General features: G+C 36.3%; 1 protein-coding gene across 1 annotated transcript in view; it reads left to right on the forward strand.

The window, feature by feature from the left end:
- Window positions 1-25,444, forward strand: part of DCP1A (decapping mRNA 1A) — a 39,729-nt gene extending 14,285 nt beyond the window's left edge. The window contains exons 5-10 of the mRNA XM_069812337.1: window positions 5,464-5,602; window positions 9,908-10,027; window positions 14,091-14,855; window positions 17,370-17,435; window positions 19,482-19,700; window positions 21,337-25,444. Of these exons, the coding sequence (XP_069668438.1) occupies window positions 5,464-5,602; window positions 9,908-10,027; window positions 14,091-14,855; window positions 17,370-17,435; window positions 19,482-19,700; window positions 21,337-21,417 (1,390 nt within the window). The 3' untranslated portion in view covers window positions 21,418-25,444. The remainder of the gene's footprint in view (window positions 1-5,463; window positions 5,603-9,907; window positions 10,028-14,090; window positions 14,856-17,369; window positions 17,436-19,481; window positions 19,701-21,336) is intronic.
- The last annotated feature ends 838 nt before the right edge of the window (window positions 25,445-26,282 follow it).

Genomic DNA, 26,282 nt, shown 5'->3' on the forward strand with positions numbered 1-26,282 from the left:
GGTCAAAGAAGGCTGGAACTGGTTGAGTTGGTAGTGTGGCATAAAGTCTTTAAAACGTGTTGTGATTGGAGGGTATTCTTGCACCTTTCTGGTCCTTCAAGTGAGATGCCTTGCAGATTAAGCCAAGACTTTTTACTAGTAGAAAAGGGTGAGAATTAACTTAAGCAAATCTCCAATGTCTTTATGAAAGGAAGGAGCTTTAATTACGTGACAGGGTAGTGACACTAGCAAAAATGCAAAATTGCAAAATGCAGATGTACTGCACAGGGTATCTTCTCATCCCTTGTTCCCTGCTTTGCTTTTCTTCGCTATCACGCTACTTTCCTGAACTTTCTTTTCTATTGCATGCCTTAATCAACATGTCGTGTCTTGCAAGTCAGGTCATCTTGAAGACTGGCAAAATTTAATTATATGGAAACTAGTCATAGTGTAGACATTTTAAGCTGAATTCTAATTTCTTAGTCTGGGGTTTTTCCTTTGGGTTATTTTGGCTTTTCCCTGCAGAAGCAATGTAAGACAACACAAATGACAGACTTTGCCATCAAGATCTCTTTCTAAATTCTTTTTTTTTTTTTCTTTCATCCTGATAACCCTATACAGTTCCCATTTCCCACTTTTTTTTTTCCTTCCGAGCCATGTTGGATTTTTTGCTGTTATTTGACTTGTCCAAATGTAAGGATTAATTATAAGGGTTAATGGAAAACAATTGTGTGAAAGTGACTGTCAGAAATTGTTAGCAAAACAAGTAACAAAATGTCTATTGCTTCTCTGCTTTATAAACAGAGCATGAGAAAGGCATGGCTTTCTGTTTTTTTAATGCCCCTTTTAATTTAAAACCATGAGTAATGTTTGAAGTGGGAGAGAGAACTGAACCCTTCAAACTCTGCCATGTTCTTATTCTGTCATGCACAGCTACACTGCAGTTTTAAGTGTCATTATAGCAAAACTTGAGTTCATTTGGTATTAAACTAGTATAGCTACTATAGCACAAATCATGGGCTATAGATACTTCAGGGATCTTTAAAAGTGTGATCAGGTAACAGATGAGTCTAGCCATGGCACAGCAGTCCATAAAGCATGTCTACCCTTGTTGCTGGATTCTGTAGTATTTGGGAAATAACTGCAACCCAGCAGGTTCATTTAAAGTCAGTCTTGGAATAATCTAAGCTTTATAGTAATCTCCTTTGTAAACTACTGTAGCCTGCCTTTTCTTGGGTCCCTGATGCCTATATTGCAGCTTTATTAACACACAGAGGCAGAAGTGTCAAAGCGGGCGTTACTGCTTCACCTCTGTTTATGGTGCACGTACTCACACACTCTTGTGGCTGTAGCATCTCAGCACCCTAGAAAGCTTCTGACATTACATATTATTTTGGAAAGTCAAAAAGCTGAAATGTATTTTTTAAGTGTTGGAATATTTTATGGTAGGTGTTGGAATGGTTGTGGATTAAACTATCTTTGAAACTGAAATTAGTTAATGTATCAAGCAGACTTTGGGGAACATGTATTGAGCTTTGTTACTTCAAACTTAAGCAGGTGAATCTAGAGAAATCAAATGTGCACATAAAAAGATTTATTGATTGGACATTGACAGAATACAGACAGCTTAATTTTGCTGAGTTGGCTAGGTCCTCACTTTATGATTTTCAGTCTTTGCTGCCATTAACTTGGTCAAAAAAAGGTATAAGTGGTCTTTGTTAGCCTAAGTGCTGCTAGTAATAAGTCCATTATCCGAGTGCTTTTTTTCATAAAGTCATTCTTCATTATTAGATTATGGAATATCTGAATACTTCTAGTTCATCTTTCCTTTAAAATTGTGTATTGTTTTGGGGGTAACAAAAGTATTGGCAGAAGCCATTTCTATACTGAAAAAGGTATTTAGTGTAAGTATATTTATTTGTATTTGTTGAAAAAGCAGTGTAGAATGAAATCACACTTCATTTGGTACCACATGCCTTATAGCTTCTGAGTATCTAAAGATTCATATTAGGGAAAATGAAATGAAAGCATTCTAGTTGCACATTGCTTCAGGATGGAAAAGCTGCACTTGTGAGGCTGCTGTTACAAACTTGATGAAAAGCGGATTGATAGTATTTTACCGACATCTGTTTCCACAAACATCAAGCTTTCTCTCACTCAAAATGGGTAGAAGGCAGTCAGAAGAAAAGTAAAAAAGCTGATACTTCTGTGTGCTTCTCTATACAAAGGAGGCTGAAACTGCAGGAACTCTTCCATCCTGGGATAAAAGATGTATTTAAGACAACTTAAAATATACTCTTCAATTGAAAAAAATAAAATAGAATCCTAGAGAAGGAAAGCCACATTTCAGCGCATGGTAGCAGGCTCCATCAGGCTTAGTTCAGTATATTTTGAAATAAATATTTACGTTGTCTTCCAAGAGTATTAATTTTGTTCCACAGTTTTTTGTCTTTGTCTTGGGTGGAAATTTGGTTTTGTACCCTTTTGTTTAGGTGGGTTTTTTTTTTTATCACTGATAGGGAAGAGTACTGCCTTTGTAGTACCTCAGAGCTTCAAAAACATAACCATAAAAGGTTTCAAGGAGATTTGCGTTCTCTTTCCTGCTGTTTGACTTGACCTTATTGTGCCAGACTGAGTTAACAAGATTGCAGGCCGTCCATTTATATTTTGGTGGCTTATCTTTCAAAAGAAAAGTAAATTAGTGTTTGTAGGCTTTGTAATCACAGACTTCACTTCTCACATTCTCTCTCTCTCTCTCCCCCTCCCTCTGTCCCCCTGCCTGCCCCCTCTCCCTCCTTCTGTGAGGTTGTGCCAGGTATGTTTTCAGTGCTCTAACTGCAGATATTCTTAAGCAAACTGTCACAGCAGCTACTGTGTCCCTGAAGGAATGTGTGCCTCTTCCACTATCTGATATAATGGAAAGAAACAGCAGGCCTTGCTTAAAAAAAGATTTAATCCTGGATTGCATACAGATCATGCTCAGTGTACAGATTTGTATTAGTTGACTTTTTTCCCCAGCAAAGGTATTCAATTTACAGAACTTTTTTTTTTTTAAAGAATTCTAGAATTTTCTGAAATGAAAAAAAATTATGGGAGTCATCAAACTCCTAACTTTAGAAGGAATTAATTTGGGTCAAGTTAAGTCAAGATGATTGTTTGAGGGATGAGCTTTCTAGAAGAAGTAGGACAGAAACTAGGGTTTTTCAACTCTTTGTTAAACAATTGCATTGACATGTGAATTTGTAGGGTTTCCTTATGTTTAGGTTAGTTTATAAGCTTGTTTCACCCTCTTTCAACAGTCAGACCCAAACTGGCTTCTGAGATACAGGCAGGAAGGTAGAAGTGGGAGAGTATCTCAGAGTTTTGGGGGTGTACGGTTTCACATTTACCCCATCATCATCTGAATGTAAGCTGCACAAGAAAGAAGATTGAGGAAGAGCTATTAGACAATTTTCTACATGAGAATATAATTTGTTATTCTCAAAAAAAAATTAAACTTTAATAAGGGTAATAAACACTTCATAATGGATGATAGAAAAATATTATGAAATGTTTTTCAGAAATCTTTGTGAGACACTTCTGTGAAATGGATATACTCCTTGAAGATGTTTTGCTGTGAGACCAATTAGTACCATTTTAATGGGAAGATGTTTTACTGAAACCTTCTGGACCAACTAGTTAAGAGCAGGAGTGTGTCAAGACTGAAGCCTTTGCTTCACCTATCAGGCAGCACATGCATGAGTTCAGCTGTCCAGACTTTTCCCTTTAACTGAAGTATTTATTTTTTCTGATACAATTATGCTGACACTTAAAATCTCAGCAAAGTATTCTGGTTCTTTTACCTTGCCCTTTCTCATCCCTAGTTTTGCAGTTGAGTTTAGACAGGTCCTATGTCAGGACTGTATGACCGCGTGGGGTGCTAGAACAAAATGTTCTCTCAGGGTGTCACCATAGAAACATTTGTACAGTATTGAGCCGCTTCATCCAAAGGAGCACATGCTGCAATTCTTAGAAATTATCAGACAGAGTGTAGATTGGCTATTCTGAGTTATGTTTGCAGGTGAATGTTTGCTTACAGAGAAAGCTGTAGTAATAATGAGAAGCTGGTTAAATAAGCAGCTTGTATGATTAAAAATTTTCAAAGTAATTTTGAAAGTAATATTGAATTGTTAAAAGCTAAATCTAACCTTTCTTCAAATAAATGCAGCTAAACTGTAGTCAAGTAGAGGCCTGGTTGCTAGAACACTGGGAAGAAACTTCCAGGACTTTGAACTACTATTTTCCTCAGAAATGGCAACAAAGAAGTGCATATAAATATCAAATTACTGTACAGTCTATAAAATCTAGAATTTGTCCTGAATCTTAACTGACCCGAAGAAACTGGAGGCTGGCATGATTGACGCTTTCTGTGATTATTATGATGGCACCTCTTGGCTCCCCCATCAGCCATCAGTTCCACAGCATGAGAGTTCTCAAGTGACATGCCAGCTCCAGAGCTCTGCCCTGTTTACAGGGATTGTTTTTTCTTAACATATTTGATTAATGCAGGCTTAAAAAAGAAGGGATTACAGGCTGGTGTGTGTTTATTTCAAGAGGATAAGCTTTAGCGTGTTGCACAGCCATGTATATCTTGTGAACTGCATATGGATTAGAAGTATATGCTGCCTTTTACTTTTATTAATGAAACATACCAGGTACACATCATCTTTCATATCTTAACCATCTTTTAAACTGAGTTTTTTGATACTTGAGGCAGGTAGGGGTGGGGTAGAAGTGGTGAATGAACTGTAGGCACCGAAGTCCAGAGAAAAAGATGTGTTGTAGACCTGCAGGTAATTGGAATGACTACAGAGCAGCTAGAGAAGAAAATGGTTTGCCCTTCTTTCCAGAGCCTGAAGTGGGGGAGTAAGGGGTAACTTGCTCTAAGCCTCCTTGCAGACTGACTTCAGAGACATGTGGTGTGAGCCAGCTCTCTTCTTTCCCACTGTCTTTGTTTTGTGGTATAATGGTAGGCCTCATCCTAAATTAGAACTGTTTTGTAATTGATTTTGTTGAATACCATCGCTTGATTTGACTGAATATGGAAAAAATGCATGTTAGGAAGTAAAGAGTAAAAAATGTATTTTACTGTCTGTGGTATAATACATGTGCTCTTCGTATAATGCATGCTTGAATGTCCACATATTTTATTGTAAAAATATCTAAATATGACAGCTTTACAGAAGTAGTGTTTACTGTAGGCAAACTTTGAGAGACAGACCAGTGCTGTCTGCATTGGAGATAAATCATACAGACTATTTAACATTTGACTTGTATAAACCTTGTAGCAAATGAAAACTTGTGTAACTTTGGTTAACTATGTGTTAGGTTTTTACTTAGGCAGAGCAAAATGTGGTAATACACTGGGAGTACACTTTACTGCTTCTTGCAAGACGTTAACTCCAGATAAAATTTTAAAATCCTGTTTCTCCTTTCCTGTTGTAGAGTGGTAGAACAAGAAGCTCAGAGATCGCAGCAAGTTTCCCAGGACAGAAAAAGTCCCAGCAGAACCAATGGCTGCAATGAAAACAGGCCCATTGACATCCTTGAAATGCTTAGTAAAGCCAAGGATGAATATGAACGAGTAAGGAAATATCTTTTTTTTTTCTTCTTCTCTAATTTTTTTTTCCCTAATCTTACGAACAAACAAAAACATGACTTTTACTTCTGAATAAGGGGCTTAGGACATCATATGGAGTCCACTGAAAGAGCATGCCCTATGATTTCTGAGAGAGATGGTAGAGAGTAATTCTTATATACTAAACTGTCCTGTGCGATACACTGTAACCCAAGATTGCAAACTAGTTCACCTGATCCATAGTTTAATGGGCCTATATATTCTTATGTTTGAATTACTACCTTCTGGTGGGGAAAAAAAAATACAATTTAAAAACAGATACCTGGAGATGCAGGCACAACAAAATATTTTTCTAAAAACAGCTGCATGGACTGCTTAATCTCAGTACTCATCTACTGTCTTGTTCTGTAAGATCATTGTCAAAGGAGAAATGAACAAAGAGGTATATATGTAACACTGTAGAATGTACCACTGAACATATCTGGTTTTGTGATCTTGAAGTTCTGTTATTGTAAATACTCCTTATAATGGCTGACACTTTGGTTTTTCAGTTTTTTTGTCTGTTCTGAAAGTCACTGGAGGAGACTTGCTATGATTCATGTCATAAGAGCATTCACTGAGCTGCACAATAAAATGCTTTGACATGTTGAATAATATAACAGAAGCCCAGAAACTTTGTGAACTATCCCATGTCTGTGATATGAGCACAGATGTACAACGACTTAGAGAGAAGGGGTAATGTGGGGAAAAATTCATATTTTAAAACAGCGTGGGATTTGCATATTGCATGAATTCATGTTTTATTTCTGTAATTATTACCTTAGTGGGCAACTCTTTGCCTACTTTTTAATTATTCTTCATTTTTAAGAAAGCCTATGTGGAAACTAGTTTTTAACACGTTAGCTGTGTTCTGTTTAAAGAGCAGGCATTCTCTGCCATTGTTTCAGTACCCTTGTTTTCTGACTGATGTCTTGTTCCCTCCCTCAAGTATCTGTCTTGTTCCCTTCCTGTACTAGGAAGCAGTCTCTGATTTCAGGCAAGATAGGTTGAATACTGATTGTGTGATCCAACTTGAAATATAGCTTGATAGACCCATTTTACAACAATTTCTACTGCTGTGAGAAAATTTTGTCTCTGGGAATAGCAAATAAAAATTGTACCCAAGAGTGTCTGTCTCTTAGTGTCAAAAGAAGTTTTGTGGTATTAGAGATTTAGTAATTCAGTACATTTGTAGACTCTATGAAGCATATTTTTAATAGCTGTAGACTAAGTATAACAATACTGTTCCCTTATCCTTCTGTTCCCTAGTTTACTACTTCTGTCCTGTCTACTGTGTGTCTATTGATTTCAGAAGGGTGAGTCTGGTATCTTTTGCCAGTGCTAAATTCACAAGTTTACCTAATGAAGGAGAATATTACTTCTCTTAGGAAAGAATTACTTTATATGGTCCTGAGGACCAAATTCATACCTACAGGGCAAATATAAGGGTAATATGTGGGAGATCCGAAAAAAGAAACAAAGATCCTGAACATGCCTCTCCAGAAGTACAATAATACAAGAACGTGCAATAGTGAAGTAATGTGTGAGTGTAACATTGCAGAGCTGTGGTATGGTTTTTGTCGCCGTACTGGTGGGAGAAGAGTTACCACATTAGTGGAGTGCTTGATTCCTTCCAGAAGTTGCTTGTGCAGTAGGTCACCACAGAGTTGAGTACTTGGGATTTGAATCTTTATAGCATACCTGATTGTTACAGTACAGTGTGGGATGAGGAAAAAAGAATGAACACATGGATTAAGCGTTGTATGAGCCAACTTAACTTGTCACTTTCTGACATAGATTGAGGGCAAGTGAATGTGACAAACCATACAATGTATTTGACCCAGTCTAGCTACTAGTTTCTGAAAATCAGTGATGTGTTTTTTGAACGCTTTAAATACAGATTGGAAAAAAAAAAAAAAAATTACATCTGATTCTCTGATAATCAATGCTGTCTGGAGAGACGGTGTCTTTGTAGAAAGGCCAGCATTGTGGAAGTAGCAGTTTTTGTGAGCACATAGAAGGAAGCATCAAAACCTGAATGACTCATCTTTCAATGTTGCATTAATTGAGATGGATTTGAAGAAATTGGGAAAAAAAATGCAAAACAAAAAAAGAAAACACATACCACAAGAACTCACTGTTTTGGTAGTGCCCTCTTAGGGTGTGATGAAGCCTTTCTCCCTCTTTGTACTTGCAGTATTGGATAATACACATTTCTAACAGATGGTTCTTAAAAATGACTCAGGATATTCCAGCTTCTCTCCTGATTTTCAGATCTTTTTCATGTGAGAGTACTGAGAAGCTTTTGCTAGAAACAAAGTTCCTAAGCATCATGGATGAAGCTTTGTAGACAAGTAAAATACTGTGATATACAGGGAATGGTATGCAGATTTTTATGGTGGACAGTTTATGTCTGTGGTGCCTGTAATACAACAGGCAAATACGTAGGGCATGGACTGCAGTAGAGCTACTATATAATTGGGGTCTTTGTGTCTTGATCTTGATTTGTTGTCATTGTGTGTGTTTGTTTTTCTTGATGCTTTTAGAACACTAGTGAAACTAGAATAATTATTTAATTTCCTTTTTGTGTATGTAAACTGAATCTGTTGAACATAATCCCATAGCCTGCTATGACTGTAGTTGTGTAGAAGTTGCGAGATAAACAGAGTTGAGCAATGTTGGTCATGTTTCAAGCTAACTTCTTTGGAGAATGTTCTGTTAACCATCTCAGCTTTAGCAACAAACCTCTGGCACATTAATTTTGGAACTCCTTGTAGCCAAGTTATGTCGATGTTAACATGATTAGGTAACCAACTTGTTTTGAAGATGGCTTCTTGAGAGACCTTTCCTGTCTTAATTTTTTTTATATATTATTTTATGGCACTCAGTAATTACACATGAATTTGTATTTAGGAGCAGAAAGTACTTATCTTCCTGGTACATTCCAGATGGATCATACAGTAATCCTTGTGTGCAGCCCACATGAGATTGGCGGAGTGTCAGCATGAGAAGGGGGCAGAGAGAGTGAAAAAGAGATTTATGAAGGTCTGAGTGATTTAATCTAGGATTCTAAATCAGCTTAATCCTTCAAGTACTCGCTACATCAAGTCCATATGTGAAAATGAATGAATTCTGAGATTTTTATTTTTTTTGATGAAGTGAATGGATGCTTTTTATAGTGTGGTGGTTTGTGTGTGTGTGCGCTTCAGCATGAGCATGGAAACATAGTGCAGCTCATCCTCTAGTGAAAAGAAAACTATGCTTTGTATGATTTTTTTTGTAACCACAAGGCATCTAGCACTTCAGGCATAAAGAGCTTTGACCTTCAAGTTAGTGGCTAAAAGTCAGAAAGATGGGAGAAGTTGCTTCTCACCTCTGTCCCTAAATCACAATATAAAGTCTTGATTTTGTATTTATTTCTTTCAATTAGAAATTGAAGACAAAAGAATAATAAAGTTCAGATTGCTTTTTAGCTTGTTACTAAAAAGTTTAACCCATATTTTGCTGCTGTGGGTAAGTCACTAGAGCAGTCATCATGTGTTGTACTAATATGCAGCTGTATCATATGCACAAGGTGTAGTTTACCTATTGAAAGCTAGACTGTTGTACAGTTTGGGTTTTTCCACTGGTGATTTAAACTATAATACAATTTCTATTTTCATTTATGTATTTATTTATTTATTAAAGATGAAAGTCAACTTTATCTATAAACATACTGTCTGTTATAATGCAACTCTTGTCTGTTTCCTGCCTTGTTCACAGAGAACCAGATTAACACCTTCTGAAAATACATGTACATGGTTAATTAAATCTGGTGGAAGTAAGTCAGTGACAAGCTCTCTTGCCAGCCACATAGAATGATTTCTGACAGGATTTTTTTCTCTAAGTTGTTTCTAGTTTGGGTTCTTGATTTAATGAAGTATAGCAAACTTCCTTATTAGTGGCTAATGTAGATAAAGGATGTGAAAAGCCTGCCTTTTTTTTTTTTTTCCTTAGTGAAAAAAGTATGACGTGAGCTGTTGTCTGTTTGTTTGGGTTTTTTTTAATAGAGTAAAAGCTTTATGAATACATAGCAGATGGTGGATGTCTTGGTATGATTTTTACTTCCTAAAATTTGTGAATTTCTGTGTCTTAGAAAAATCGCTACTCTGTACACTGTCTGTATTTCAGTCAAAGTGCCATGTAAACAGGATCGTAGTAGTGGATAAATGTAGACTTAAAGCTCATGTATTTGTGTTACTTTGTTGTTGTTGTTGTTCTTTCTTCTTTTAGAATCAGGTCAGTGACTTAAGTGTTATATCAAGTTCTGGAATGCAACAAAATGCAAATCCTCCAAAGCCAGAAAGCACAGAGCCTTCAGAACAAAAAACTTCATTACAAGTGCAGGAGCAGGTATGTTTCATCCAAATCTAGATAAGGTGCTACTTTTTTTTTTTCCATTTAGTACTTTGGTTTGGTACCAAAATATTCTTTTCTCAGAATGCCTGCAGTGTTGTCTGCTGAATGTATTACCATTTTGAATGAACTAATGGGTTTGAAGACTTTTAGGATCTTAAATTCTGTCTTTTGACTTGGCATTTAAAAATATGAGGCTATGTCCACACTACTGTGAATATCCAAGTATGTTTAAATGGGCTAACTTGGATTCTGGAAGAAATCAGTCTGTGGTAATGTGCAGGATGACTCGCAGAGCAAGGAAGCAAGAAAAAATAACCTCTGCCACGTTATTGGACTGAATATGGCATCAGTTAGTTGTATACTGTGTTACAGTTCTTGACACATGAGCTTAAGCTCTATTTTCTCATGTTCAGGCATTTACTTAAGGTTTATCTGTGCTGCCTTCAAAGCAATAGCTACAGTCCTGCTAACTTAAACCAACAGTGAATTGTTAGACAAGAAACGGAAAGCGCTTCAGTCATGGCGGCACTGAATTCTCCTTAGCATAACTGAAGATGTGTTTGCCTATCTTCTGCCACACTTCTGTAGCTTGCATTGAACCTCTGCTTGTATGACTATTTGGTAATGATACCAGTCAGCTTGGCTGATTCCTTCATATTTAGATTGTGGAAAAAGTGTATGTGGTTTTCTGTTGGTTTGCTTCAGTGTTTGGGTTTTTTTGTTGTGGGCAGAAGAGGACTGTTGTTTGGGGTCTTTTTTTTCCCCTGTGTTAAGAACTTTTTGACAGTATATTCCTTCCTCTGCAGGAAGGGAAATACTGTAAAAAAAATTTTCATTGTTTTTGGGGAGGGATGTTGCTCAAATTGTGGTAATACTAGTGTTGACATCTATTTCAGGTAAGTGTTAGATACAACATGTTGAATCAGCATGTATCCAAATATCTACAAAATCTAAAGCTTGGTGTTACTCCTGTAATTAAAGTTTAAACCACAGTAAAAATGCCAGTGAAAATAACCTCTGCTTCATATAAATGTTGTCTTTGAACCACAGGAAACTTAGTACAAAATACTTAGTATCATCACTGGAGTGGCTGGAATAGGTAGTAATAGTTCAGTATTTGGCTCCATTTTCTTGTAAGCATTTCTGCACAAGGAAGCTGTAGCTTCATACAAGACTTTAGAGATAAATTTAGGAAAAAAAAAAAAAAGTACAGTAACTAAATTCCATGTAACACCTAATTAACTTGGGCCTGCTTACAGTGCCACCCAGTGGGCATGGAAAGGTCAGTAGTGGTTCTCCTCAGAAAATACCCCACTGAAGTAAGCTGCAAGGCCTGCCTCCCATCCTTTCAATAGTTTACTGTTGTGTTTCTGATGCAATAAACCACCGTGTCTGAAAAATGAAATGCCCTATGAAAATGCATGCGGCCTTGCACTTAGTACTTGTAAACAAAATACTTACTTTGTAGTAATAGTAGTAATAATTTCTAGTATAGGTTAGGTCTGGGGTCTGGGCAGCAGGAATCTGTTCTAGGGGATGGAGTAGTAACAGTTAATGAATTAAAACGAGGGGTGGGAAGTTTGCTGGGATTATTTGCTATCACAGTCCCCTCTACTCCCTCAGCGGCACCTCTGCTTTTGGATCAGCACAAGTGATACACTGACCCTGGCAGCCAGCTCTGCTGCACGCCTGGTCTTGAGACCTGGCAGCAGGGCTGCCTGAGGCTTTGTTTTAAAAGAAGATGCTTTCTTTTGGGTCATTCCATGTAGACTGTACACAAGCAGCTGAAGTGCCCCACCTGACAGCGCATGGAATTGCAGAACAGAAATCAAATATCTAGTAAGGAAAGATAAGATTCTAACAAATTGCTCTGAAGTAATTAAAAGGAAACAGCTGATTTATAGAACAGGTGAAATGGCATATTTTTAATTCTGCTGAGCTGTTTAAAATAATAACTGCAGAGATATTGGAAAATTAATTGGGTAACAAGTGATAATTCTGTAAAGCTAGTTAACTGGGTTCAAATATATCACAAATGTGTTTGTTCTTAATCACGCTTTTAATAATGTGGACAACTGGAAGGCTACTGGAAAAAACATTCCATTTCAACTGTAAAAATAAATTTCTCATCTAATTGAAACAGGTGGCCAGTGAAATTAAAAAATAATATACACATGATAAGTACAGTGAGATGCCTAAACCCCCTCCAAGATGTCACACTTGTATTTTGATTGGCTAACTTCATTTCATGCTAAAGATATCACAGATTTGGGAATAAAAATAAACGTCATCTTTGTGATATTCTGAAGGTCAAGTTTTTATCTTGGCAGTTCAAAATGAAAATCAGTTGTATAGTGAAATGCTTTTGTGCCAACAATCGGCAAAATGGAACCAGAACACTGAACTTAAACTTTATAGTGCCAGCTCTGATTGCTAATTCATGTTTCAATATATCTGAAATGATTTCTGGAGGAGCTGTCTGAGCAGCACTCTGTTCCTATCCAGTGAAGTGATCATGTTGCCTTTTTGCAGCCCCTGCTGATAAGGGTCTTCATAACACGCTGAGTTGATGATACACTCAAAGTATACTTCAGCCAGATATGGGACAGGCAAAAGATGTGTTTTATACTTCAGGCTGGAAATTAACTTCATGTTTCAGACTGTGTCCACGTAAGGGGCTGGTCTGACTTGGATCAGAGCATGGTAGAGATTTCTGTATATTACTTGAATATTGTAATGTATTAATAAAGGAAAGCTAGTCAATTTATCATACTGAAGTGAAAAGCTGAGTTTGAAATGAGATGGAATAGTGATTTTTCTCTTAACAGAATCTTTACAGTTGAAGGACAGGTCTCCAGAACAGTCAGATCAGTGGAGAAAAGTGAGAACACCTTTCTAGGAAGAATTCCTAATGTAATTAACAAGATTTATAAACTATAGGATGTCTCAGCTGCAAAATGAAAGTGTGCCTGACTTCAAGCTAGCTAAAAATGAGTAACAACAATGGCAGTAGAGATTAGTAACCTGGGCAGAAGTCAAGTGATTTAAGCTAAAGGCTTTTTTGTTAGGCTACTTGCATGCTACCTGTACTGCCATACCTTCACTGCTGTTATCTGTGCTAGTAAAATTAGAGCTAGCATAACAATGTCATGGTACAGTAGTTGTCATTATAAAATAGCATCTTTGTTTAGACATACCATCAGAATACACTGGAACTGTGCTGCAGGCCATTCAGTCTTCTGAACAGAATGTTGTATTTTAGTGCAGCTGTTTTACATAACTTCTGGTACTGTGCAACCTTAAAAAAGAAAAAAAAAAGGGGGGGGGATTTTGAGATTAAGAGTGTTAATAGCTGTTTCTGTTCTCTTTAGTGAAACACATATTTAAATATTTTCAGCAAAATAATAAGATTATATCCTAAAAATTAGATTTCTGTAATAATGTCGGTGATGTAGGCTAGATGTATATTTTTGGGAGAGACTAAAGGACTGGTAGATGTAATTGTGTGTGTATATATACATATGTTTAGGTTTATACAGATTCTTTTACCTATTGTAACATCTATTTCATTGTTAATGAAAATGGTGGGAAGAACTGTCTAGGCATGTACTGCTAGATCAGTTGTGTACCTTCAGGTTTCTCTGTTCCTTTCCCATCTTTTAGGCCATTTAAATAGTTCCAATTCTATAAATTCTATATGGATTTTGTTCAACATGTATGTTCTTTCCCCCCAGCCTCCGAAGTGCCTTGTGTAGTTAGGGCTGATCAATGATGGCAGGTGCCATCTTAATCGCAGAATCTGTATCCTTGCTCCTACTTTACTACTAATGTATAGCCTATCCATAGAAGGCTGTAGAGAAAAAGCTTACATAGAGAGGATGTTACTTGTAAATGAAATAATTCCTGTAAATAGGGCAGCCTTGATATCCAAACTGTATTTTAAATCTATTTGACCTAGTTGTCTTTCATAGTTTTCTTGAAATTGTAATAGACCGTGTGAGATGCACAGTGGTATGTATATTTCTAAACTGAAAATTTCCTTTTCCCTTCTTTCTAGCCATTTCAGTCAATGCAGAAGCATCTGACTTTGGAGGAACTGTTTGGAACCTCTATACCAAAGGAACAGCCCACAGCTCCGTATCCCAATCCAGAGAGAATGGAGAAGTTGCAGACTGACACCTCTGCCAAAGAGCAGCATAGTTTGCTCTTGCCTTTTTCCTTTGACCAGTCAACAGTAATACAACAATCACTAGGGAAATCTGAAAGTCCAAGCGTTAAAACCAGTGCCAATCCTTTGAATCACCAGGAATGTTTAACACCTATGCTAATACCTCCAGCGTCAGTTTCCCAGACTGATATAAAAAATGTTTCAAGCTATTCAGTTCGTTTAAGCCCTGTTCTTAATTCAGCCTTGACAATGGAAGCTGCCCCTGCTCAGATGCTTCCTGGCCTAAAACAAAACAACAGTATAATGCAAGTTATGCAGCAAGCTGCCAAGCAGATATCCCCACTAGTGAATCAGCCGCCATCTGAAGTGAACCACGCTCCACAAAATCTAATAGCTGGCCAAAGCCAGCTTATAGCACCCTTGACATCAACAAACACAGGAACTGTCTCAAATACATCCCATACAAGTGTTGATCTTCTCCAGAAACTCAGGTTGACCCCACAGCATGACCAAATGCAACAGCAGTCTCTCACTAAGACTTCCTTAACACCAAACATCTCTGCCTCGGTTGGCCAACTTGCAACACCAGAAAGCTTCAAAGAATCTCACAGTAAGCCATCACCCTTGAACAGCAAGATAATCTCTCCCCTTCAGGTATTCTGTGGGTTTTTATATCCATGAAGCTTTAAACTGTTTTTAGACTACATGTCTTTTCGCTTGGAAAATGTGCTGCTATATATTAGCCTTTTAAAAATAATTAAGGACTTCCACTGTGTGATAGTGATTGAATTGCTAACTTAGAAATCCAGTTCCATTAGTTTTATATAATTAGCATCTGCTATCAGTGACAGACCTGTCTGTAGAGGAGGAGGTTTTTCAAGCTTGTGCTGTTAGGGAATGAATAAGTCCTAAAGAATTCATCTGTACCTGTGTCAGAAAGATATTGCTAAGAACCTTGATATGAGAAGGGACAGAAGGTTACAGACTGATCAGTGTTACAAGAGTTGATGCTGTGGAAGTTCAGCCTATACCTTCTTTGAAGGTACAAAATTAGCAATTTGCTGTTTCTGGTTATTTTGCTTTGGATGTTTTGTACTCTTTCAATTTTGACCCCCTTCTGCTGGGGATACCTGTGGGCTATATTGAGATATTGTTAGTTATTCAGTAAAATTGATTGTAAACTTATTTATTTTGTCTAATTGACCACCTTGTTTTGTTTTATCCTAGTATTGCTTACAAAGGACCTCTTAAACTTTTTGTTTCTTGGAGGAGAGTCTATTGTCTATGCCTTAATTTACTGCCAAAGCAGTAAATTTGTTTTGAGAGACTAGGTGAAAATGTCACTGCTAGTCTGTAGGGTTAATGCGTGTGGCTTTGTGTTATAAATTATTTTCTATCAATTAGTGTTACTCTGCTGTAAAATTGGCTCCCTCAGGAGTAAAGACACTAATGAGTTTGGATTATTGGATTTCTTTTTTCTCCAAAGTGAGTAACTTTCTGTAGTGCCTACCTCTGAGGTTATCCAAAGACTTCTCTTCGTCTTGTTGCGTTATTATTTTACTTTATTTACATTCATGCAGACTAAGCCAGTGTTTGATTGTGTCTTCTTGCATCTTGGGTACAGTGATAATGCAAGAATAAAAAACACCAAACAAAACTACTTACAGCTACATCTGCATGAATTTCCTAATGTTTATTATTATCCAGTGCTTGCCATTGGGTTTTAACAAGATCTTTGGTAGCCCAGTCTGGGTCAGCTGCTACTCTTTGCTATGAATATGGTGATGACTTACTTGTAACAGAGATCTAATCAAAAGTTCAACTCTTCAGACTGTAACTTGTCCTAAGCATTATTTTAGAAAAGCCTGTATTTTTCAAGTGTTGCTTTTCTGTCCTCAGAAGAGTTATCCCTGTCTTAACGTTTAAGAAATGGGTGTGTTTTCATTGTGCTAAGTACCTTATTTCTAATCTACCACTATTGAAAATTTTCAAGAAGGCTGCTACATGCTAGGATTATTTTACTAGCAATCACCTGTTTGAGATGTTTGGACTGATTCATTTTGCAGAGGGAGGAGGAGGTCCAAGTACAGCATTGAGCAGCTATCTTGATCTAGTATTGAAGAACTGTACACTCCGAGCAGTGTTTTTCTTTTGCATACTACTAAACCTTGGTACAAATTTGACTGAAGGTTGTAACATCTTTGAGCATTTAGAAAAGTTGGCTGGGTTTATCCATAACTGGCCTTGACCGTGTTTATTCAATGTCTGCTTGATAGCCTTGGAATTAGCTCTTCGTATGCCAGTCTTACACCCTTTTTTCCTTCCACCATGTCCACCGTCTGTACGTATTTTCATTAAACAAAATTCTCCATAGCCCAAATATACTCTCAAACTAGCAAGACTTCTTAACTCTTGTGTAATTAGACTTTTAAGAATTTGATCCTGTGTTTGTTACCACTTCACAAAGCTAATTTTATTTTTTTTGTTAAAGACTAGCAATTCACTGAGTGTTTTTTTTCATTGCAGTTCAAGTAAGCTAAGTACTGTCTGTTGCAAAGGGCTTTTCCCTGTTCTATGTTGCCAAGAGGTATTACAAATGGCTGTAACAAGCCTTTTGAAGAATGCCACAGGAATTTAAGTACCTTATCTACTTGCCTTTTATTGTGTTTTCCAATATTTTATAATACTTGGATTTTATTATAGTATTGAAATCTTACTAAAGAAATATCTGGATGCTGTTTCTAAGGGTCTAAAATACTTCTGAAATTCTAGCAGAAAACAGCATTTAATTTTTGTGGAGGTAACTAGATAAAACTCCTAGAAAAAAAAATACTGAATTTAACCTTCCTGGCAATTGACCAAACTGATTACAAGGTACTGAACTCTTTACTTTGTAGCATTCATTTTGTTCTGTTTCGGTGTGGTCTTTCTTCAGAAGTGTTTTGTTATGGCTTTACAGGTTTGCTGTAATATGGAAAGCATAAAACAAATTCAAATCTTTCCTCTTTTTCCAACTTCCCATTGATTATATCAGCTTTACAAAATGGATCAAATTACATCTAAAAATCTGTTGAAATTTGCATTTTTGTGCTTTCATAAAAACAGAATCGCTGCTGGAAATTGAGCTGTGGATGGTAACTTGTGAATTATGCTTTCTTTTTAACTTAGACTGTACAACAAAACAAGGAATCAGAAGTATTTCCACAGCCGAAGACTTTGTCTAAAGCAAGTCAAGTAAGTGGATAAGTACCTCTACTAATTGTTGGCCTTCTTAAGGGGGGGGGGGGGGGGGGGAGGTAAAACTGTGGTAAACAGTTGGTATCTCAAATAGTCATTGCTCACTGACCATATTTAAAGTGCTGTCATGAAGGAGAAACAAGCTGTACTGAAGCAAGAGGGACTTTCTGTAGACTGCTGTGAATGAGAACACTTTTTTGTTGTACAGTGCCTCTTATTGTTGTTGCTAATGCAGGAATGAGAATACATTTTTGGATCTGCAGTCTTTCATTGAGTTTACACCATTTGAACTGTTTTTTTTTATTTTGTAAGCAAGCAGTACTAATGCTGTAATATTGCACTAGGGTCTCTTAGCCTTAGCCAACCTTACGCACCCCAGAGGCATAAAGTGCAGCCTTGCCTTACTGTCTCTTTCAGTTTTCCTGAGATACCTTGTATTTTATGAAAAACATACCAAGCGAAAAAAATGGAAGATAGAGGAAGAAAAGACTAACAAGCATTTCTCACTGCAGAACTTTCTAATAGCAAGTTTTAGTGATCTAAATACAGAGTTAACATTATTAGAACTGCCTTTGAATAACAGTTCAAAATAATGTCAATATAAAATATCAGATTGCAGTTAAAAAAAAAAAAAAACAGTAATAGTCAACTCTTCAAGAATTGTTTTTAATTACCTTTTGTGTTATGTATTCTTTTCAGGATACCATCTGTAATTTAGTTCTACTTTTCCTTTACCCACCATGTCCTTTTTCAAATCTGTTAAATGGTCTTATTCTTGTCCATCTTGCACTACATAAAAGCAGTTTTAGTAACATGCCCAGATCTGATTGTGAAGGCAGTAGAAATGGTCCTGCTTAAAGTAAAATGCTGTTTTAGCTACTGGCCTGCTATAAGATAAGTGATACAGTCTGTTCATGACATAGTAAATAATTACCTAAATAAAAGCATTTTACATGGATTTTGGAATTTTAAGAAGTGTGCATGTTGTGTGGTAAACTGCATTTGTTGGTTTAAACACGCTGTCTTCAGCTGAAATCCCACACTGTAAGTCTTCACAGTTTTGACTATAACAAAATCAATTTGCTAGTTCTACTGTTGTTGATGTTGTTATACACACATTAACTATAGATGGCTTTGCAGGTTTTTTTTCTTCTGAAGATTTTTGATTATCCAAGAGGAACTCTTTCTGCTGATGTATCAAACATCTTTACATATCGCATTTAGTCTTGCTTGCTTTGAGTGAGATTGGCTTGTTTATTTTCTTTTTTTCACCATGTTGGTCATACTGAATAATAATTGCAGTTATCAGGATATGGCAGAGTTTCTCAAAGCTGATGTTATTCATGTCCACTTTATGCAAATAGAGTATTTCTATACATTTGGAATTTATGCTTAAAAGGAAAAGTGATAAAGGCAGTGTGTTGTGGATTTCTGTAATGAAATGGACGCAGACCTGTGGAAGAATGAGGTGGGAAGATAGTCCTCAAAATATTCCTATCCCCTCTCCCCCCAAGGGAATATATACTTAGAATAAGAATATTTCAGTGTACTCCAATGCTTTAATTACAGTTCATCACTCATTTTAAATATCTTTGAGATACTTTACTTCAAATTATAAGTGTATTTGTTGGACACCGGCGGGGGCGGGGAGGGCAGGAAGCAGGACTAGCCTTTCTGTAAATTCCTAAGGAAAATAATAATCTGCAAAAGAACTACACACTTCTTCGATTACCTAGGTGAAAAGTTCATCTTTTATTCCAAGTGTTATGTTTCAAAAATTCTGGAAGGTAGCAACCACGTGAGGAGGAAGGAGTCTGCATACAAGAATACTGAAGACTTAACTTCTTCAGCTTTTAAAATGAGAATTACTTACTGATATTAATCTTCATAGGTAGATACATCTTCATAAAGGGCAGCTATTCTGCAATATCTGACTGAATAATAATGGCTACAATTTATTTTTTTATACTCATCTCTCCAGCCTTTATAATAGCATTTGTACACACTGGACACAGTGTTTATTAATTTTCTGTTCTTTTACAGGTTGCACCTCCGCAGTTTGTTACAGCCACTACTACAGTAGCGCCTTCAATCCTCTTGTCTCCTAGTGTTTTTCAGCAATCATCTACAAAAGCTACTGAAGTGGAGAATAAAGCCAATTCTTCTTCGCCTTTAACACTTGGAACAACAGAAATTCAGACTATACCTCCTACTGTTCTCAGTAGGTCTCAGCTTCAGGAAGCACTGATACATCTAATAAAGGTCCTGTCTTTACAGAGCTCAACTCCTGAGGGATGGGGTTCCAAGTACAGTAGCCAGTACTGAGAAATTCTGTACCCCTGTAACTCCTTTTGCCCTGAAACATTACAAAAGTTGTTCCTTTCTGTTGGAAGGAACACATTATTCCAGACTTGTACACATAGTATGGCACAGCTTGTTCCTTTTGGTTGCGAGATGGAGGGCTTAAAAGGACAGAGCTGTACATCAGATGTGTCCTTTCACACCCATATGAATTTGTGAACAAGTGAAGAAAAAGTTGCACTAGTAGAAGCTCTGGTATGGGGATGGGGGTTTGCTTTTGTTGTCTTTGTAAGTGTTCCTGCTTTTCCAAGGAAAGCTTTCCTATTTCTGCTTCCCTAGAACTGTTCCTGATCTTTAACTGAAGTATGTGTCTTTTGAAATGGAAATTGCAAAGTTCTAGTTCTACTATTTCTAGGGACTAAAAAGTTCAGTTGAGTTGAATTAAATCTGTGATGTTGGCAGTAACCATGCATTGAGATAATTTTGACCTCTAATGTCATGGTAAAGTTGCCATGAATGACAAACAGTTCTTTTTTAACTCAGGATTTTCTTGTGCCTGCCATGCTGATGTTAGTAGAGCTTACACCCAAAACACAAGTCTAAAAATAACAAACAATATCTTCCCAGTGATAAAGTTCTTAGGACCAAAAAGGGCTGCTACCAGATCCCATCATTAGCTAGGTTGCCTGATTTATCTATGTTGTTCCTTTTTGCATAATCTTTTTCTGTATTGGTGTGTATGGTTTCTTCTCTTTAAAGATTTAAACTAGCTTCTAAGTCTTGCAACTGAGCTCAACTGCCGAAAGTCTTATTCTCATTAGAGATACAGCTCACTGATTCTCACCCAGTAGTCTGAAGAACATCATTGTGGTGACTTTTTGAGAGCTGATTGGAATATTTGTCTCCAGTCTTCTCTTTCTATAGAGAGGGAGCTGAAGGAAGACCAAAATAGGCATACCCTACAGCATAGAAGTACTTGCACAGCACTCCAAGCAGGATACCAAATTTGCTGTGCCAATCTTGTAAAAAGAGTATTACATCTCTAAGCTAACTGTTAAGATCCTAGTTTTGTAAACTTGTCATTTGAAGGAATTAGACAGAAGAAATATCTCTAAACATTGTCTATAGATTAAACTAATTCACTTCTCAGTCATGCTTTGACATGAGAAGTCTTGTATAACACGCTGCAATCCCTTTCAGGCTGGTGTGACAGACAGAAGTAACATTACTTCTGATGCTCATGCAGACTTTGTTTGGGAGCCTATACATAGGATGGAATTCTCTCTTTCTAAAGACTAAGGTTTGGACTCTGGAAGGAGGTGAAATTATGTGGCCAAGGCTGACTTAGTGACCCCTGTTTTGTTTGTTTTAGCATCCAGTGTGCTTAGTGATCTCTTCAGCTGTCTTACCAGCTTCATAGGTCAAAGTCTGTATGTTGTCCAAAAAGCATTGCCTTTTGTACAAGTCTGCAGCTAGTTCCCTTCTCTTAACTCTCAGATAGCTGGCACTATAAGGAATCCTTATGTACAACTTAAATGGCATTAAACTTTTTTTGCATCTTTTTACTAATGTTTCTAATGTGTTTTTTTTCCTGCAGAATGATTCCCGTTTTCTCAGCACTATTCATGAAGTCTACTTGCAAGTCCTAACCAAGAATACAGACAACATTAAGCTATAATTGAAGCTAAATCTACTTAAAATATATCCATTTTAGAAACAATTATGCCTCGTCTATAAAACTGATATTTTTGTAAAAGAATATTTAGTTTTCAACGTCTTGAATTTGAACCTGTTAGGAAAGACTATTCCTTAAATACTTACAAAAGTAATATTCTCAGAAGTGATCTAGGTTTTCACTGTGATCATCACCAGCAAACCTTTGTTTTTATTGGGGAGGGGACTTAAGTTTGAGCTCTCATTAGCATTAAGTGAATGTGCAAATGTTTGCTCTGGCTTTCATTCCTAGCTGTATTCACTCTTCAAAGATTACAGTCTCAATACTATTTAAACCAGCAAATACATAGTACAGTACACTACACCACACCAGAACAAAATTCAGTTGTGGGAACCTAGTTCCAGTTTGAAGGACTGAGGAAAAGCAAAATGCCTTGTGATTAAATTGGCAGGTGTGGGGAAGGAACAGATGTGGAAGCCAGGCCTTTGGAGATAAATCTTTAACAAATGATTTAAAAATGTGATTTGCTCAATACATTGACAGTCTCTAGCTAATGCGTATAAATTCATCTTTTAAATATTCCATTAATCTTATTTGCTTCTGCGTCGCTGACTTTAAACAGGTATCCAAGTGAGTAAGGCCATTTTCTCTAAAAAGGCAAAATTTGAAATATGCAAAATCCTCAGTGATTGTATCTTTTTTTTTTTTTTTTTTTTTTTTTTTAGCAATGGAGTAGTTCTGTTGCATGTTGGAAGTTTCCTTGTTTTAAATTTAATAGTTAGGAGACCACCACTGGAAGACCCTTGTCCTGTTTAGCAGTGTTTGATATTTAAATACTTTGTTTCCGTTTTAGCTTAAGGATGGACCATGTCATAGTTGGCTTTTATTCCTCAATTGCATTGGAATTGCAGTGTTGAAAACTGCAGATGGGGAACAAATGCATGCTCTGCTTCTGTTACCCTCTCCCCAAATTGTTGGTGCACACTTCATAGTCTGAAGTTTATCTAATTAAAATGTTATCGCTTCTTATATGTGATTTAGTAATTCACTATTCACTAATGTAAGAATTTAACTGGATACTTTCCCATTTGAAATCAGAAAATTTCTAATTATAGTTTCTTATGCTGCTGTGTTGGTTTACCCATGGCTTGTATTTATTTCTTAAAGGCATGCAAAAGTAATTAATAAGACTTCAGGTCCCAACTTTTTCCAGCAATAGCAGTTTTAAAGGATGCTTTTCCAGTAGAAAAGGTCTGGTTTACTGAGTAAAAAGATAATATGTAGTGAATTATGATGCACTGCTGCTTTCTTTTCCCTCAAGCACTATTGAAATATGAAGAAGAAAATTGTTTGGCTCCTTACAACATATATGTATGTATATATATCCTAAGGATTAGTTAATGTTGACGTAGTCAAGGTGCATGGTCATTTCATTGGAAACTAGTAATTGAGCTTTAATTGTGACTTGTTCACAAATCGGTATGTTTTAGATACAACAAATATTTACTTTTTTATGTATTTGATCTATTTTAGTTTTTTTCATAGCTTTTTAGTGAAAAATATATTTTGTTTAGCACTACCTGCCTTCTGAAAAGCTCTTCTCAGCCTCTGAGTTCAGTATTTCCAGTTAAAATACATAGTATTTTGTTAGAAAAATGTGCAAGATTCAGGGAAAGATTCTAATGTCATGCACATTCATCAAGAAATATATTGGCTTTAATGGTAGCATTTGAATTCAGCAATATCAACTCAGCCTTGTTAAGGAAGATAGGAGCTTCCTACATAAATTCTAGAGTTAGAATACTGTGTATGTGCATAAACAGTGAGACTCAGATTAGATCTACAGTCTAAACTAATTTGTTTTGTTGGGTTTTTTAGAAAAAGCTTCACTACACGGGGCAAACCAATGAGCAGTTCCTCTAAACAAAAATGGATAGCCTAAACCAAATAGAGAGTTGCTTTTTATCTGGATTTAGCAAAGATGAAGTCCATAACTTCTGACTTATTATGGACAGCTTCTAGTTCCTTCAAAGGAAGAACTGATAAAAGTTTCTAAGAATAGAAATACTGGAAGCTGATAGTGCATATTTCTACTGTTTGCTAAATACAGTCATATCCAAAGATATATAGAAGTGATAGGAAGGAGTTGTATTTTGAGTTCTTCAGTCATACACAGTTGACAGAAGTAATACTGTTTAGAGTAGCAATGCTGTTAACGAGGGTTTGACTCTACTTTGAATATCCTTAACTTGTTTCCAGCTGCCCAGAACACCCACAAGCAGTTGGCAGATCCTTACTCTACTTTGTTTTTGTAGTATACTGGTAGCAATACATTATTGGTTTACTCCCCCCCACACTTTCAAAATGAATTGGAAAAGAAACAGAGTTGAAATCATAGTTACTAGGCAGGCATTTTTACAACAAGCAAACCTGTTCATCTTGAACACCTGCACATGTTTGTTCTGACCTGTCTATGTGTAGCCAACAGACACTGGAACGAACCTAGGTGTCATCCAGTACACCACAGAGACTTATGACAAGTGCCAGGGTAGTGGGTTTAACAGATAAACCTCTTTAATGAAAAGTTGCATTGTAAAACACAAGCTCAACTACAGTGTAAAATTTGAGGTTTTTAATGTGGACTGTGTTATTTAACAACTTTCTTCCTGATTATTTTAACTTTTTTTATAAATCTAAAATTACCAGCTTGTTGAAGTGCTTGATTCATGTTATCCGCATGTAGGGATAACTAGTGTGTAGCAAGTTACCATGGGTCATCGCAGGAAATTGTGACCATTTTCAAGTGTTTTTTTGGTTTTTTTTTTTGTGAAACTACTGGCTTAATGGGATTTTACCTGAGAATTAAAAGATTGTTAGTTTTGAATATACTCCCCAAATTAATTGTATTATCTAAGCATGTGTTTTGTGGCTATCGTTAAGTCACTTTAAAAAAAAAAAAAACAAACAAAAAAAACACCAAAAAAACAAACCACACATACACAGAAAACCAAACACCAAACTCAGACTTAAGCAAAGACAGTTTTAAAACCTACAGCTGCTGAATTGTTCAGGAAAATCAAAATTCTCAGTTTTGTAGTTAGACTTTATCTGCTGTTATTTAATAGTGCAAAGTTTTTATGAAAGGTGCCTAACAGCTATTAACTTAGAAGCAGTATATCTTTCCAAATTAAACAAGATTTGCAGTATGATTGAATAAAGTTTAAAAAAAAAAAAAATTTAAGTGATTCATCTTGATTTCTTATAAAATGCTTAATTCTGTGTATAAATACTCAATATTTAAACGCTGCTGGATATATCTCATTTTTGCTTGCATTTCTGATTGCTTCATTTTGGTATATTTCTGAAACCCATTATGCCATGTGTAGTCACTGATATAATTTCTGAAATATTTTTGAAAACAAACTTTAATTTGGGACTTCTTGTTTTTTAAAAATACTCTAAACAAATCAGCCACCTTTTTGCCAGGTATTTGGGTTGCTTTGTACAGCATATCTTAACGTGAGGAATGTGTGCAATATATATCACCTCAGTTTTGTCTGGCAACGTTACAAAAATGTTAAGATGCAATATCTTCTTTTCACTTCAAGTTGGAAAAATTGCAGTATCTCTAATTTGGTGGTGTATTTATTTTTATCTATTCAGCGTATGGGCATATGGTTAGTTACGTTTTTCTATGTACATTATGTGCTTTTAGTAATTTCTGAGTGTTATCACTTTTGTGGATGCACCAGTTGTACCCATTTGCATGTTCTTTCAATATGAAGACCATGGGGAAGGGGGGCTTCAGGAAAGATTTCTGGAAACCGGAATAAGGATAATTCTAAGTCAATAAATGTAGATACTGCATCATTAACATTTTTGGTATGGTATGGATTTTATAGCACCTATGTATGTTTGCAGTTATTAAGTTATTGCATAAATGTTTAAGAATGAGCATTTTTTTCATCCAAACTTTTGTATGTTTGCAAATATATTTTTGTAATAAAACTTCAAAACAAATGTTTCAGCACCTCCTAAAATCTTCAAAGGTTTCCTTTTATTTCTAGAGCTATAGTGGCCTGCTAGAAGGGTAAGTTCAGATTTTATTTAGGGTTAATGTTTTCCACAGAAGAAGTTTCTTTTTCTTACTTCTTTCTTACTTCATACTGGGGACAAAACCAAATTGCATTTGTTCACTAAAGAAAATGCAGCATGCCTGCTTGAAGGACAGTTGTGAATAGCATCTGTTGCTTGTAACAGCTTCTGGCTATCCTCTGTATTGCTGTAAGTAGGCTTGCATTTTGAATTTGATAAACAGACCAATTTCCTTTCATGGTAAGAAATGCAGCTGCAAGTTCACTTGTCTTAGGAGTACAGCTGTAACTGGTTTTAGTGCCTTTCCTTATCACTTTTTTTTTATGGTGTCGCCTCTCATCCATCTAGACATGGCATGTGATGCTCAATCCAGTGTTGGTCTTCGATCATAGATGTTGGAAATTGCAGTTGTCCTCTTGCCATGTCTGTTTGGTATCATGCAACTGATTAATCGAAATTTCACAAAGTAAAATAGGGAAGCTGATGAGGAGGAAAACCATAGCAGAAGTTATGTTGGAATAGATCTTGACCTTATGCCAAAGTCCCTTAATCTTAGCTAGATGCTTATTCCCATTCTAACTACCCATAAGAGTTGAAGATTGCGAGGCATACGAAACGTCAGGAGAGGCCACTGAAGAATGGTATTTGCTGCTCTACTAGTTAATATTGAACTGTCTCCTGTACTATACACAAAAGCAGATTCTTCTAATAGAAGACTACCATACAAAACAAGTACAGAAGTCATGGATTTACTGTTAGATAATTGAGAAAAA

This window comes from Haliaeetus albicilla, chromosome 24 (genome assembly GCF_947461875.1).
Source record: "Haliaeetus albicilla chromosome 24, bHalAlb1.1, whole genome shotgun sequence".
NCBI classification, from domain to species: domain Eukaryota; kingdom Metazoa; phylum Chordata; class Aves; order Accipitriformes; family Accipitridae; genus Haliaeetus; species Haliaeetus albicilla.